This window comes from Moschus berezovskii, chromosome X, assembly GCF_049115385.1.
Source record: "Moschus berezovskii isolate FMDL1 chromosome X, NW_MosBer_1.0, whole genome shotgun sequence".
Classification (NCBI taxonomy): Eukaryota; Metazoa; Chordata; class Mammalia; order Artiodactyla; family Moschidae; genus Moschus; species Moschus berezovskii.
The window spans coordinates 5,877,363-5,893,153 of NC_142488.1; the positions used below are offsets into that span (position 1 = coordinate 5,877,363).

General features: G+C 45.9%; 1 protein-coding gene across 1 annotated transcript in view; it reads left to right on the forward strand.

Annotated features, from left to right (window-relative positions):
* Positions 1–15,791, forward strand: part of STS (steroid sulfatase) — a 102,775-nt gene that overhangs the window by 56,504 nt on the left and 30,480 nt on the right. Inside the window, exon 7 of the mRNA XM_088833768.1 lies at positions 9,699–9,836. Within this exon, the coding sequence (XP_088689894.1) occupies positions 9,699–9,836 (138 nt within the window). The remainder of the gene's footprint in view (positions 1–9,698; positions 9,837–15,791) is intronic.

The window sequence follows — 15,791 nt, forward strand, 5'->3', positions numbered from 1 at the left end:
TCTCCCTTCCTCTCTCCCTGGACATGTAGGTTGCTTCCAAGTCTTGGCTATGGTAACTACTGCTGCTGTGAGCATTGGGATGCATGTATGTTTTTTGAATTACAGTTTTCTGTGGATATATGCCCAGGCGTGTGATTGCAGGATCATACGGTAGCTCTGTTTTCAGTTTTTAAAGGAACATCCATCCTGTTCTGCACCAACTTACATTCTCACCAGCAGTGTTGGAGGGTTCCCGTTTCTCCACAACCCCTTTGACATTTGTAGACTTTTTAATGATGGCCATTCTGACCTGTGGGAGGTAGTACCTCGTTGTAGTTTTGATGTCAGGCAAGCTGATGGTTTAACTCTGATTTTGAACTCTGCTGTAAGAAGAGCTAAACTGCATTGAGTACTCAATCCTGGTCTGGGAGTTTGCAATGCAGTTCTCTGTCATCACTCATGGCAACCCTCTACTGTTATATGTTAGGACCTCCAACTTAGATGGAGAGGGAAATGGCAGCCCACTCCAGTACTCTTGCCTGGAGAATCCCACGGACAGAGGAATCTGGAGGGCTGCAGCCCATAAGGTCACCGAGAGTCAGACATGACGTAAGCAACTTAGCACGCGTGCACCCACTCAGAGGTCAAGAACCGCAGTGAGCAAACCAGGGACCCAAGACTTGGAGGCCATACCCTGAGCAGTTAATTCGCCATGATGGCAACTCAGTCTCAGGCAAGACCTAGGACTCTGCCTGAGGACTGGAAAACCTTCTATGTCACTTTGTCCATCACAGGGGAATGTGACATGACTCTTGCTTGTGGCATGAATCAGTGGAAGGAACCAATTCCCCAGAACCCAGGCATCTTTCAACCTGCGTTCACGCTTGTGGGAGGAGGGACTGTCATTTTCACACCTCCAAGATTTCCGCTTTAAAACGACCGAACCTTCATCAGCAAGCCCTCATTTTTTTTCCTCCCCAATACAGTCAATCTTGCTGTCTCCAGTTAGATAACAAAGTGCTCTCGAAAATGGCTTGTTTTCTGTATTTGTTTCATTTCAGTAAGAATTTGGGGAAGCTGTGGAAATAAAACATTTCATTTATACGCTATCCTGCAGCCCTCCACCGGTAATTCAGAACTATCATCCGATATAAATTGGTGTCATTATACCTTGAGAACCTCTGAAGGATAATATTTGCGGACCTCTGACTTGCAGCGTATGGGTCTGAAAGCAAGAATAATACAGCGGCATTTGTTGCCACCGGAGATTTCACTGCAGAATTTTTTTAGACGAGAAATATATTAGACCTTTATAGGATCAGTGTCATGAAACATCTAACGGCTAATGGGCTTTTCGAATGAGATTCTGGCGTTTAAGACCCAAATAGTATGAGATACGAGGGTGCCTCTCTCAGGGGGAAAAAGAAGTGAAAGAGATTCAGAAATGCGACGCTTTTTCAGGTATCCATGCGTGGGAGCATCAGCTAGATTCTCTGGGATTCTTAATCCCAGCCCAGTGGTATATGGTCCTTTTGATGAAAATGATCAAGTTATCACTCTTGGTGATGGAGCGAAGGAATGGATGGGGGCAAACGAAATATCTTACCATGGTCGTTTCAAATATTGGAATTTGGAGGAGATATCTAGGGAGGAGTGTGAAGATGATGGAAGATGTGAGATATATTTTAGTAGAAGGGTTGTGTGTGGTGAGTGCGGCTGCTGGGTTGTCTGGGTTTGAAAACAGCCTGCAGGGAAAACGGTCATGGGAGGATGTAGCAGCCTGAGGAAAGGTAGCGGTCAACCAGGGGGCTCTGGGATCAAACGTCCGCCATTCCCAACCCTCTGCACGCTCTGATTTTTAATCCCTTTTTCAATGAAGCAACTGATAAAGGATTAATCTCCAAATTATACAAGCAGCTCCTGCAGCTTAATTCCAGAAAACTAAGTGACCCAATCAAAAAATGGGCCAAAGAACTAAACAGACATTTCTCCAAAGAAGACATAAAGATGGCTAATAAACACATGAAAAAATGCTCAACATCCCTCATCATCAGAGAAATGCAAATCAAAACCACAATGAGATACCATTTCACACCAGTCAGAATGGCTGCTATCCAAAAGTCTACATGCAATAAGTGCTGGAGAGGGTGTGGAGAGAAGGGAACCCTCTTACACTGTTGGTGGGAATGCAAACTAGTACAGCCACTATGGAGAACAGTGTGGAGATTCCTCAGAAAACTGGAAATAGAACTGCCATATGATCCAGCGATCGCACTCCTGGGCATACACACCGAGGAAACCAGAATTGAAAGAGGCACATGTACTCCAATGTTCATTGCAGCACTGTTTATAATAGCCAGGACGTGGAAGCAACCTAGATGTCCATCTGCAGATGAATGGATAAGAAAGCTTTGGTACATATACACAATGGAGTATTTCTCAGCCATCAAAAAGAATGCATTTGAATCAGTTTTAATGAGGTGGATGAAATTGGAGCCAATTATACAGAGTGAAGTAAGCCAGAAAGAAGAACATCAATACCGTATATTAACGCATATATATGGAATTTAGAAAAATGGTAACCTGAACCCTGTATAAGAGACTGCAAAAGAGACATAGGCATTTAGAACAGTCTTTGGGACTCTGTGGGAGAGGGTGAAGGTGGAATGATTGGAGAGAATGGAATTGTAGCATGTATATTATCATAAGTGACCAGTCCAGGTTCGACGCATAAATTTTCCTCTGTTAATCCCTTTTTCAGTAGGCTTTTTGTCCACACGGGTTGAATGTGGGAGCCATCATGGCATTTGAAAGGCATCTTTTAAAAATTTGCAGAGGATTTTTTTAAACTGCTTGTTTATTTTAATAACGCTTCTTTTTAATTTTTTTTTAACCAAGCCGAGAAGCTTGGAAGATCTCAGTTCCCCGAGTGTTATTCTGTCAGTCATGTCCGACTCTTTGCGACCCCACGGGCTGTAGTCTGCCAGGCTCCGCTGTCCATGGAACTCTCCAGGCAAGAATGTTGGCGTGGGTTGCCGTTTCCTTCTCCAGGAAGGGATCGAACCTGGTCCCTCGGCAGTGAAAACATAAAAGTCCTAACCTCTGGACTGCCAGGAAATTCGCAGTAGACTATTTTTCTTTGTATAGCAGTTTTAAGGTTACAGGAAAACAGAGCAGAAAGCACAGAGTTTTATGATATTCATTTCTTCTGCACACGATTTGCTGTAGTCTCTTTTTTCTTTAAGCTTTTTGTTTTGGATGTGGACCATTTCTAAAGTCCTTATTGAATTTGTTATGCTATTGCTTCTGCTTTTTTTTTTTTTTGTTCTTGTTGTTCATTTGTCTTTTTGTAGAATCTCAGCTCCCCCACCAGGGATTGAACCCACACACCCCCGGGATTGGAAGGCAAAAGTCCAACCACTAGACCACCTTTGCACAGTGTATGTGTTGCTTCTGACGAGTCAATATTGATACATTGAGTTCAGTTCAGTTCAGTGGCTCAATCATGTGCAGCTCTTTGCGACCCCATTAATATCAGTTAAAATACATAGTTGTCCTTACAGGTCACTATTGGATTTGTACCTTGTATTTTTGTAGTTCAGTCACTCAGGCGTGTCCAGCTCTTTTTGACCCCATGGACCGCAGCACGCCAGGCCTCCCTGTCCATCACCAACTCCCAGAGCTTGCTCAAACTCACATCCATCGAGTCAGTGATGCCATCCAACCATCTCATCCTCTGTCGTCCCCTTCTCCTCCTGCCCTCAACCTTTCCCTGCATCAGGGTCTTTTCCAATGTACTGTCTATGGGTTGGGGCAAATGTGTAATTATTACAGTGTCATACACAACACTTGCCCTCCCTCATCCCCAGCCCCTGATGAGCACCGATTTTTTTACCGTCTGCGTGGTTTTGCGTCGTCCAGTGTGTCACAGAGTTGAATCATGCAGTGTGTAGCCTTTTCAGATCGACTCCTTTCACGTCTGTGTGTGTGTGTGTTTAGTCACTCAGGCGTGTCTGACTCTTTGAGACCCCATGGAGTGTAGCCCTCCAGGCTCCTCTGTCCATGGGATTCCCCAGGCAAGAACACAGGAGTGGGTTGCCATTTCCTTCTCCAGTGCATGCATGGAGTCACTTCAGTCGTGTCCCACTCTTTGCAACCCTATGGGCAGCAGCCCACCAGGCTCCTCTGTCCATGGGATTCTCCAGGCAAGAATACTGGAGTGGGTTGCCATTTCCTTCTCCGTCAGAGTGTACGTTGGGGTTATATCTCTGCCTTGTTGCTCCTTCCTGTGCGAACTCATTAAACTAATTACCATTCGCAAAGTGATGAGCCTTAAATTAGTGTCAGAGTCCAATTACCCCAATCCTGGGTGCACAGGTGGTTTGCAGAGCTGAGCCAAAGCATAGCCCAATAAATGTCTGGCTGGCGATGATTGATCACGGGAGACAACTCGCTGAAACGATCCTGTGCGTCTTATCCCTTGATCCTGAGGACGACATTCATCTCCGTGGCGCGGCTTCCAGGAACGTTTATCGTTTGGAATGAAGCATTGAGAGAGATTGAACGTCCTGTAGCCTGTGGCGTTGCAATCAGATAGCAAGAATATGTCTGGTGACAGATGAATCGGATGTTGCTTTTGCATTGGAAATCATGTCTGCCACCTCCACGGAGGGTGGACTCTGTAGCTTTTTACCCCCTTTGTTTAGACAAAGTCAGTCAGGGTGCAGCCCCCGGGGTGGAGGGCCTGACTCCACGGGGGAGCTTGATCTGTCTGCTGGATAGGCTTAGCCATATTCACTTATTGTCTTTTTTTTAATATTTATTTATTTGGCCAATTACCCATATTTTGTTACTGTTTTTTTTTTAAGCTTTATTTTATTTTTTAATTTATAATTTTTTAATTTTGTCTTTTTTAAAATATTTATTTATTTGGCCAGTTACCCATATTCAGTTATTGTCTTTTTTTAAATATTTATTTACTTGGCCGATTACCCATATTTGATTATTGGTTTTTTTTAATATTTATTTATTTGGCCGATTACCAATATGCAGTTATTGTCTTTTTTAAAAAGTTTTTAATCTTTATTTTTGTAATTTTTAATTTTTTTTTATTTAGTCTTTTTTTAAAAATATTTATCTATTTGGCTGAGCAGGATCTCCGTTGCCACATGTGAGATCACACGGGATGGCTGATGTTCACCATGGCACGTGGGGGTCTCCAGCTGTGACCTCTGAACTCTCAGTTGCAGCCGGTGGGCTTCAGTTCCCTCATCAAGGAAGGAACCCGGGCCCCCTGCATTGGGAGCGTGGAGTGTCGGCCACGGGGTGATGACGGTGATTTAGTCACGCAGTCGTGTCCGACTCTCTGGGACCCCATGGACTGCAGCCCGCCAGGCTCCTCTGTCCATGGGAGTCTCCACACAAGAATCCTGGAGTGGATTGCCATTTCCTCCTCCAGGGGATCTTCCCGACCCAGGGATCGAACCCATGTCTCCTGCATCGGCAGGCAGATTCTTTATGACTGAGCCACTTGAGAAGCAGTTAAAGCTCTTAGCAGACCTCAGAAAACCAACTCAGACCCTTTAATACCCCACAGTATAACTAGCTGGATGCATTGACCCGATGAAGCCAGCACCATGGGACTCGAAGGGATCTCTGTGGAAATGATAATTTAGATACCTCTAGTCTGACCATCATTTTCTTCTGATTTGAGAGCAGATGAGTAAGTTGAGTGAAAGTCGCTCAGTTGTGTCCGACTCTCTGCAACTCCATGGACTATACGGTCCATGGGATTCTCCAGGCCAGAATACTGGAGCGGGTAGCCTTTCCCTTCTCCAGGGGATCTTCCCAGTGCAGGGATGGAGCCCACGTCTCCCACATTGCAGGCAGATTCTTTACCAACTGACTTATGAGGGAAGCCCAGATGAGAGCCCCTAATCCCAGCGGCTGTATTTCAGCCCATTCTTCCATCTTCAGCTCATTTCTGTTTTTTTTTTTTTTTCTTATGAAAAATTTGAGGTATAAACAGAGAAATGTGCAGTCAGGCGCCACGTGTCCTGGGTTCAGCTTTACCAATCGATGAAGTCATAGCTGATGTAGGGTCATCCGTGCTCTGTACTCGCTTCCCATCTTCCTGGGTGGATGTGATGAAGAGAGAAGCTGTCATACCATGCCATCCATGGCTCTGTTCATCTGCTAAGCTGTGCTGGCTTTGAGAGTCTGGCTTTTGGAATCAGACTTCACTCTTTCTTGTGTGTGTGCCACTTCCTAGGATTCCCTGGTGGCTGAGACTGTGGAGGATCTGCCTCTACTGCAGGAGACCCGGGTTTGATCCCCAGGTGGGGAAGATCCCGTGGAGAAGGGAAGGGCAACCCACTCCAGTCTTCTTGCCTGGAGGACCCCACGGACAGAGGAGCCTGGCGGGCTACAGTCCACGGGGTCACAAAGAATTGGACACCGCTTAGTAACCAAACAACAACAGCAATATGTTAGGGATAGTCTAGAACATGAAGTTTGGGTGAAACAAGATAAGGAACAGGAAAGTGTGAAGAAAATAGATTTTTTCATGATGGGCAGTTTTAAGCCTGGGTATCTATGGTAACTATTTGAAAGCTCCTTCATCAAAAAGTATTTATAGAGATGTTTCCTCATACACGAGGAGCCCTGATGGCTTAGTATTTTTCCCAGGTGATGAGGAAAGCTGCTGCTGCTGCTAAGTCACTTCAGTCGTGTCCGACTCTGTGTGACCCCATAGACAGAAGCCCACCAGGCTCCCCCGTCCCTGGGATTCTCCAGGCAAGCACACTGGAGTGCGTTTCCATTTCCTTCTCCAATGTGTAAAAGTGAAAAGTGAAAGTGAAGTCGCTCAGTCGTGTCCGACTCTTAGCGACCCCACGGACTGCAGCCTACCAGGCTCCTCCATCCATGGGATTTTCCAAGCAAGAGAACTGGAGTGGCTTGCCATTGCCTAGACGTCTTTTTCTTTAACTGGAGAATATTTGCTTTACAATGATGAGTTAGTTTATGCTGTACAACATGTCAGCTGTCGGTATACGTATATCCCCTCCCTCTTGAACCTCCTCCCCACCCCGTCATCGGACTCCTCGAGGCAAATGGATAAAGAAGTTGTGCTACATATATGCAGGGGAATATTCAGTCAGTTCAGTTCAGTCGCTCAGTCGTGTCCGACTCTCCGCGACCCCATGAATCACAGCACACCAGGCCTCCCTGTCCATCACCAACTCCCAGAGTTCACTCAAACTCATGTCCATCGAGTCGGTGATGCCATCCAGCCATCTCATTCTCTGTCGTCCCCGTCTCCTCCCACCCCCAATCGCTCCCAGCATCAGACTCTTTTCCAGTGAGTCAACTCGTCGCATGAGGTGGCCAAAGGATTGGAGTTTCAGCTTTAGCATCAGTCCTTCCAATGAACACCCATGATTGATCTCCTCTAGAATGGACTGGTTGGATCTCCTTGCAGTCCAAGGGACTCTCAAGAGTCTTCTCCAGCACCACAGTTCAAAAGCATCAATTCTTCGGCGATCAGCTTTCTTCACAGTCCAACTGTCACATCCATACATGACCACGGGAAAAAACATAGCCTTGACTAGACGGACCTTGGTTGGCAAAGTAATGTCTCTGCTTTTTAATATGCTATCTAGGTTGGTTTTAACTTTCCTTCCAAGGAGTAAGCGTCTTTTCATTTCATGGCTGCAATCAGCATCTGAAGTGATTTTGGAGCCCCCCAAAATAAAGTCTGACACTGTTTCCCCATCTATTTCCCATGAAGTGATGGGACCAGATGCCATGATCTTTGTTTTCTGAATGTTGAGCTTCAAGCCAACTTTGTCACTCTCCTCTTTCACTTTCATCAAGAGGCCTTTGAGCTCCTCTTCACTTTCTGCCATAAGGATGGTGTCATCTGCATATCTGAGGTTATTGATATTTCTCCCAGCAATCTTGATTCCAGCCTGTGCTTCCTCCAGCCCAGCGTTCCTCATGATGTACTCTGCATATAAGTTAAACAAGCAGGGTGACAATATACAGCCTTGATGTACTCCTTTTCCCATTTGGAACAAGTCTGTTGTTCCTTGTCCAGTTCTAACTGTTGCTTCCTGACCTGCATACAGGTTTCTCAAGAGGCAGGTCAGGTGGTCTGGGATTCCCATCTCTTTCAGAATGTTCCACAGTTTATTGTGATCCACACAGTCAAAGGCTTTGGCATAGTCAATGAAGCAGAAATAGATGTTTTTCTGGAACTCTCTTGCTTTCTCCATGATCCAGCGGATGTTGGCAATTTGATCTCTGGTGCCTCTGCCTTTTCTAAAACCTGCTTGAACATCTGGAATTTCACGGTTCACATATTGCTGAAGCCTGGCTTGGAGAATTTTGACCATGACTTTACTAGCGTGTGAGATGAGTGCAATTGTGCGGTAGTTTGAGCATTCTTTGGCATTGCCTTTCTTTGGGATTGGAATGAAGACTGACCTTTTCCAGTCCTGTGGCTACTGCTGAGTTTTCCAAATTTGCTGGCATATTGAGTGCAGCACTTTCACAGCATCATCTTTCAGGATTTGAAATAGCTCAATTGGAATTCCATCACCTCCACTAACTTTGTTCGTAGTGGTGCTTTCTAAGGCCCACTTGACTTCATATTCCAAGATGTCTGGCTCCAGGTGAGTGATCACGCCATCGTGATTATCTTCGTCATGAAGATCTTTTTTGTACAGTTCTTCTGTGTATTCTTGCCACCTCTTCTTAATATCTTCTGCTTCCGTTAGGTCCATACCATTTCTGTCCTTTATTGAGCCCATCTTTGCATGAAATGTTCCCTTGGAATCTCTAATTTTCTTGAAGAGATCTCTTGTTTTTCCTATTCTGTTGTTTTCCTCTATTTCTTTGCATTGATCGCTGAGGAAGGCTTTCTTATATTTCCTGGCTATTCTTTGGAACTCTACATTCAGATGCTTATATCTTTCCTTTTCTCCTTTGCTTTTCGCTTCTCTTCTTTTCACAGCTATTTGTAAGGCCTCCTCAGACAGCCATTTTACTTTTTTGCATTTCATTTCCATGGGGATGGTCTTGGTCCCTGTCTCCTGTACAATGTCACGAACCTCCGTCCAGAGTTCATCAGGCACTCTATCTATCAGATCTAGTCCCTTATTACTCAGCCATAAAAAAGGAACAAGATTGGGTCATTTGTAGTGGCGTGTATGAACCTAGAGTCTTTCATACAGAGTGAAGTAAGTTGAAAGGAGAAAAACAAAGCCTGTATATTAACACATATTGATGGCATCTGGTAGACTATTTTAGGCCCTTACGACCAAGGCCAGCTGATGATTGCAATAATCTTCCCTCTGTCTGCTAGCATCTTCCTCAAAAGAGCTCATAATCTGTGAGCCTGGTTCTTCTAGAATGCTTTATCGAGTCTCCCTGGAGGATTGCCCCGCGATGCCTAGAGGTTCAAATGATGGTTACAGATGATACGTAATACCGTGACTAACCTTTCTCGTTGTCTCTGCCAAGTGCCCAGCCACTGTTGGTCCTTCTGATTATGACACATCCCGTATTAGAATCCGCATGGGCAGGAGGGCTCAGGGTGTAAGACTGTCTCCTCCTCAGCATCACCAGTTCCCGGACGAGTGCACAAGCGCAGATCATCTGTGTTTCTTTTGTAAAGATTGTGCTGTTTTAACCTTGAGTGTTTTCCTCCCCTACAGGGCAGATCTTGGACGTCCTCGATGAGTTGAAACTCGCTAATAACACCCTGGTCTACTTCTCCTCCGACCAAGGAGCTCACGTAGAGGAGGTGACCGTCAAAGGGGAAGTTCAAGGAGGCAGTAACGGGATCTACAAAGGTAAGAAATATGTTCGGGTGGGCAGTGCCTGTGGTATCAGCCCTGGGCCCCCCAGCTCAGCCCTCGCTCACCTTCTTCTGGACCTTGGAGGACCTTAGTCCTGTTCTGTTTTTAAATATGCATATCTATTTGTGTATTTGGGCTTCCCCAGGTAGCTCAGTGGTAAAGAATCCATCTGCCAAACTGGAGACACAGGAGATGCGGATTCAATTCTTGGGTTGGGAAGATCCCCTGGGGGTAGAAATGGGAACCCACCCCTGTATTCTTGCCTGGAGAAATCCCACGGATGGAGGAGCCTGGCGGGCTACAGTCCATGGGGTCGCAAAGAGTCGGACACGACTGAGTGACCAACGCTTTCACTTTTTCACGTGATCTCCTAGTTGTGGCATGTGGGATGTATTGCTCTGACCAGGAATCAAACAGGGGCCCCCTGCTTTGGGAGCATGCTTTCGTAGTCCCTGGACCGCCAGCAAAGCCCTCCAGGAACTCTTTAGTAAAATGATTCTGTTTTCACTGTCATTTTCAAGTGGCGAGAAGTGGGAAGCTTGTATTCCTATGTCAGAAAATGAGGTGCTTTTTTCCTGTTTCCATGAGGTTATGGGCTGTGTGCAGAAAGCTGTTTTTGTTATTTCAATACATGGTAGCCTCTCTCGAGATGCAGTCATGGACGGAATTTCATGTGCCGCGCACCCCACCCCCCACGCTGTCCATTCATTCCCCCAAAGAGGGTCCTTTAGGTTCCAAAGCAGCTTAGCGGCTGTTGCTGAGATGTATGCATAAGTCACAGTAACGCAAGCGGTGAGCAGGTGATGCGTTATTTAAGAAAGTCACAGACACAGTGGAATGGAGCCCCCGTTTGGGGGAGCAGAGAAGGAGGAGGGTGTAGTGGGATTTCGTGATGATAGCTGAGTCTTCAGAAACCCAAGTGGATGGTGAGGCTGGGTCAGAAACAGAGGGTCACAGGTCTGAGAGATGCCTGCCTGCAGGTTTGCGGTTTTCGTGCAGTCTGCAAAGCATGCTCACTGCCCCTCCCTGTTTTGTTTTTTAACTGGAGGATAATTGCTTTACAATACTGTGTGAGTTTCTGCCTTGCATCGATGTGAGTCAGCCACAGGTATACAAACTGCCCCTCCCTCTTGAACCTCCCTCCCACCCCATCCCACCCCTCTCGCTTGTCACAGAGCCCTGGGTTGAGCTCCGTGAGTCACACAGCAAGCTCCCATCTGTTTTAAACACGGTAGTGTATGTGTTTCTATGCCATTCTCGCAAATCATCCCACCCATTCCTTCCCCGGCTGTGGCCTCAAGTCTGTTCTGGAACGCTGCCCTGAAAATAGGTTCATCAGGCAATGGCAAGCCACTCCAGTACTCTTGCCTAGAAAATCCCATGGATGGAGGAGCCTGGTAGGCTGCAGTCCGTGGGGTCGCTAAGGGTCGGACACGACTGAGCGACTTCACTTTCACTTTTTACTTTCCACTTTCACACATTGGAGAAGGAAATGGCAACCCACTCCAGTGTTCTTGCCTGGAGAATCCCAGGGACAGGGGAGCCTGGTGGGCTTCCATCTATGGGGTCACACAGAGTCGGACACGACTGAAGTGACTTAGCAGCAGCAGTACCATCTTTTGAGATTCCAACAGTTCAGTTCAGTCGCTCAGGCGTGGCCGACTCTCTGCGACCCCAAGAACCGCAGCACGCCAGGCCTCCCTGTCCATCACCAACTCCCAGAGTCCACCGAAACCCATGTCCATCGAGTCGGGGATGCCATCCAACCATCTCATCCTCTATCGTCCCCTTCTCCTCCTGCCCTCAAGCTTTCCCAGCATCAGGGTCTTTTCCAATGAGTTAGCTCTTTGCATCAGGTGGCCAAAGTATTGGAGTTTCAGTTTCAACATCAGTCCTTCCAATGGACACCCAGGACTGATCACCTTTAGAATGGACTGGTTGAATCTCCTTGCAGTCCAAGGGACTCTAAGAGTCTTCTCCAGCACCACAGTTCAAAAGCATCAATTCTTCGGTGCTCAGCTTTCTTTATAGTCCAACTCTCACATCCATACATGACCACTGGAAAAACCACAGCCTTGACTAGATGGACCTTGGTTGGCAAAGTAATGCCTCTGTTATTTAATATGCTACCTAGGTTGGTCATAACTTTCCTTCCAAGGAGTAAGCGTCTTTTAATTTCATGGCTGCAGTCACCACCTGCAGTGATTTTGGAGCCCCGAAAAATAAAGTCTGACACTGTTTCCATTGTTTCCCCTTCTATTTTCTATAAAGTGATGGGACCGGATGCCATGATCTTAGTTTTCTGAATGTTGAACTTCAAGCCAACCTTTTCACTCTCCTCTTTCACTTTCATCAAGAGGCTTTTGAGTTCCTCTTCACTTTCTGCCATAAGGGTAGTGTCATCTGCATATCTGAGGTTATTGATATTTCTCCCAGCAATCTTGATTGCAGCCTGTGCTTCTTCCAGCCCAGTGTTCCTCATGATGTACTCTGCACATAAGTTAAACAAGCAGGGTGACAATATACAGCCTTGACGTACTCCTTTTCCTATTTGGAACCAGTCTGTTGTTCCATGTCCAGTTCTAACTGTTGCTTCCTGACCTGCATACAGGTTTCTCAAGAGGCAGGTCAGGTGGTCTGGGATTGCCATCTCTTTCAGAATTTTCCACAGTTTACTGTGATCCACACAGTCAAAGGCTTTGGCAAAGTCAATGAAGCAGAAATAGATGTTTTTCTGGAACTCTCTTGCTTTCTCCATGATCCAGCGGATGTTGGCAATTTGATTTCTGGTGCCTCTGCTTTTTCTAAAGGCAGCTTGAACATCTGGAAGTTCACAGTTCACATATTGCTGAAGCCTGACTTGGAGAATTTTGAGCAGGACTTTACTAGCGTGTACGTTGAGTGCAATTGATTCCATATGTATGCGTTAATATACTTGTCTTTTTCTTTCTGGCTTACTTCTCTGCGTCCAATAGGCTCTATGCTCACCCACCTCGTTGGGACCAACTCAAATACATTCTTTTTTTTTTGGTTGAGCGACATTCCGTTGTGTATATGTACCACAGTTTCTGTGTGCATTCACCTGTCGGTAGGCATCTAGGTTGCTTCCACATCCTAGCTATGGTCAAACGTGTTGCAATGAAGACTGTTGTTCAGCTGCTGAGTCATGTCCAACTCTTTGCAACCCCGTGGACCACAGCGCGCCAGGCTTCCCTGTCCTTCGCTGTCTCCCAGAGCTTGCTCAAACTCATGTCCATTGAGCTGGCGGTGCCACCCAACCATCTCATCCTCTGTCACCCCCTTCTTCTCCTGCCTTCAATCTTTCCCAGCCTCAGGGTCTTTTCCAGTGAGTCAGCTCTTTGCCTCACGTGGCCGAAGTTTTGACGCTTCAGCATCAATTCTTCCAATGAATGTTCAGGCTTGACTTCCTTTGGGATGGACTGGTTGGATCTCCTTGCCGTCCAAGGGACTCTCAAGATTCTCAGGGTATGTGTCCAGGAGGGGCTCTGTCGGGTCGTATGGGTAGTTCTATTCCTAATTTTGTAAGGAATCTCCATACTCTTCTCCATAGCGACTGTCATCAATTTACTTTTCCCCCAGCAGTGCAGGAGGGTTCTGTCGTCCGCATCCTCTCCAGTGTTAAACATACTGGACGTGTTAGAGATGCTTTTCTTGACTCCTAGAAAGACCATGGATGTGTGACACTGTATGTACCTCCGTCGCTACTCTATTGCGGAGCATTATCCCTTCGTCAAGTTTAGTTGGAATCAAGTTCACCCTGAAACACTGTTACTATATCATGCTCTCCAAAAAAATAATAAATAAATGAGTAAAATATGTGACTTCCTTCTAGCTATGGGGAATGGCCAAAACAACTTCAAAAGGTTGAGATAGCTTGTTTTTAACAAGGTCAAGGCAGCTGGTTTTCTAAAGCTGTGAAGTCACATACATCCTATGATTTATGCAAACACAGGGGAATCACGCCATTTAAACTCACCGATCAAAAGAGCATCCTTTTCTGAACAATACTGATTTCACGTCTTAATCAGAACTGCTCAGAAACATCTGTACTGTTTAAGCTCAGTGATCCCCCGGTATTCCCTAGTCAGATCTGTCTCACTGGTCCACCTTGATAGAATGTCTGTGATCAAATCACTTTACCAGAGTTCAACAGCAAATCCCTTCTAATCAGAGGAACACCAGATCCTGCTGTAGTCTGCATTTTTAAAAATTAACATTATGGATTTGGAGGGATAGTGTCACTAACTAGTTTTTCCTGTCATTCTTTTTTTTTCTTCTTTTATTTTATTTTTTTATTGGATGCAAATTACTTTACATTAATATATTAAAATTGAAATATAGTTGGATTAGTGGAGGAGGGCATGGCAACCCACTCCAGTATTCTTGCCTGGGGAAATCCCATGGACACAGGAGCCTGGCGGGCTACAGTCCACAGGGTCACAAAGAGTCGGACACGACAAAGCGACTGAACACAGAGAGAGTCGGTTTACAATCTTCTGTTAGTTTCAAGCGTACAGCAAAGTGATTCAGTTATCAGTTCAGTTCAGTTCAGTCGTTCAGTCGTGTCCGACTCTCCGCGACCCCATGAATCACAGCACGCCAGGCCTCCCTGTCCATCACCAACTCCCAGAGTTCACTCAAACTCATGTCCACAGAGTCGGTGATGCCATCCAGCCATCTCATTCTCCGTCGTCCCCTTCTCCTCCCGCCCCCAACCTTTCCCAGCATCAGAGTCTTTTCCAGTGAGTCAACTCGTCGTATAGATCAATGAATTGATAGAGATGGATGGATACATATAGATGGATGAACGGATGGAAAGAAACAAAATAAATGTGTGTATAGACACACACACACGTATATATGGATATGTATATATATATGTCTGTTTGTATGCAGTTATTTCCATTTGGGTAGTGGTTAAAATTGGAGGTCAAGAATAGCTCTCAAATCTGGTGTAAGGAAAGGCTGAAGGAGACAGGATAAGGATGAAGTCAGGAATGGTACCCAACATCTCGTGCCTCTGGCTGGTCTGACTGGGAGGAGAGAGGCTAAATTCCTTGAGGAAATTAGGACTCCTGGGCAGAGACTCGGTTCCCAGTCTTTAGAGCTGGAATGACAGGACTGTCCTTGTAGGAACGTCGGAGAGCATTGTCACAATGATTTAAAAGGCTGTGTGTGCAGAGTGTCTCCTCACTGCCCTTCGTGAGGGAAGGGTTGACTGTTCCATAACCGCCAGAGTGCAAGACCGCCGCTGGCAGACACATTCTACCCACATCACCTGTATCCCCAGAACCGACAGCAGTGCCTGACATGTTGTAGGAAATGGTTCTTCAGGGACTTCCCCGCTGGTCCAGTGGCTAAGACTCTGAGCTCCCAATGCAGGGGGCTTGGGTTCAATCCCTGGTCAGGGAACTAGACCCCACATGTCGAAACTAAAGAGGTTGCATGCTGCAACTAAGATCTGGTGTGGTCAAATAAATACGTAAATACATACTTAAAAAGGAGTGATTTTTGAGTCAATAAGTAAATGAAAAAAAAACACTTGAGCTTGGGTTTCAAGGATCAGTGAAAGTGAAAGTTGCTCAGTCACATCCGACTCTTTGAGACCCCATGGACTATACAGTCCACGGAATTCTTCAGGCCAGAATACTGGAGTGGATAGCCTTTCCCTTCTCCAGGGGATCTTCCCAACCCAGGGATCGAACCCAGCTCTCCTGCGCTGCAGGCAGATTCTTTACCAACTGAGCTACTAGGGAAACCAAAGGATCAATGGTTTAACTCAATGAAGAAAGCAATGGAAGAGCGTGATTGTGTTGGAAGAAATCCATTGATAGCAGCAACGGATTGGATATGGCATTTGAGGGAGAAGAAGGTATCAACCATCATCAACCATTAAACCATCATTATGGTTTGTGGCTGGTGTGATTG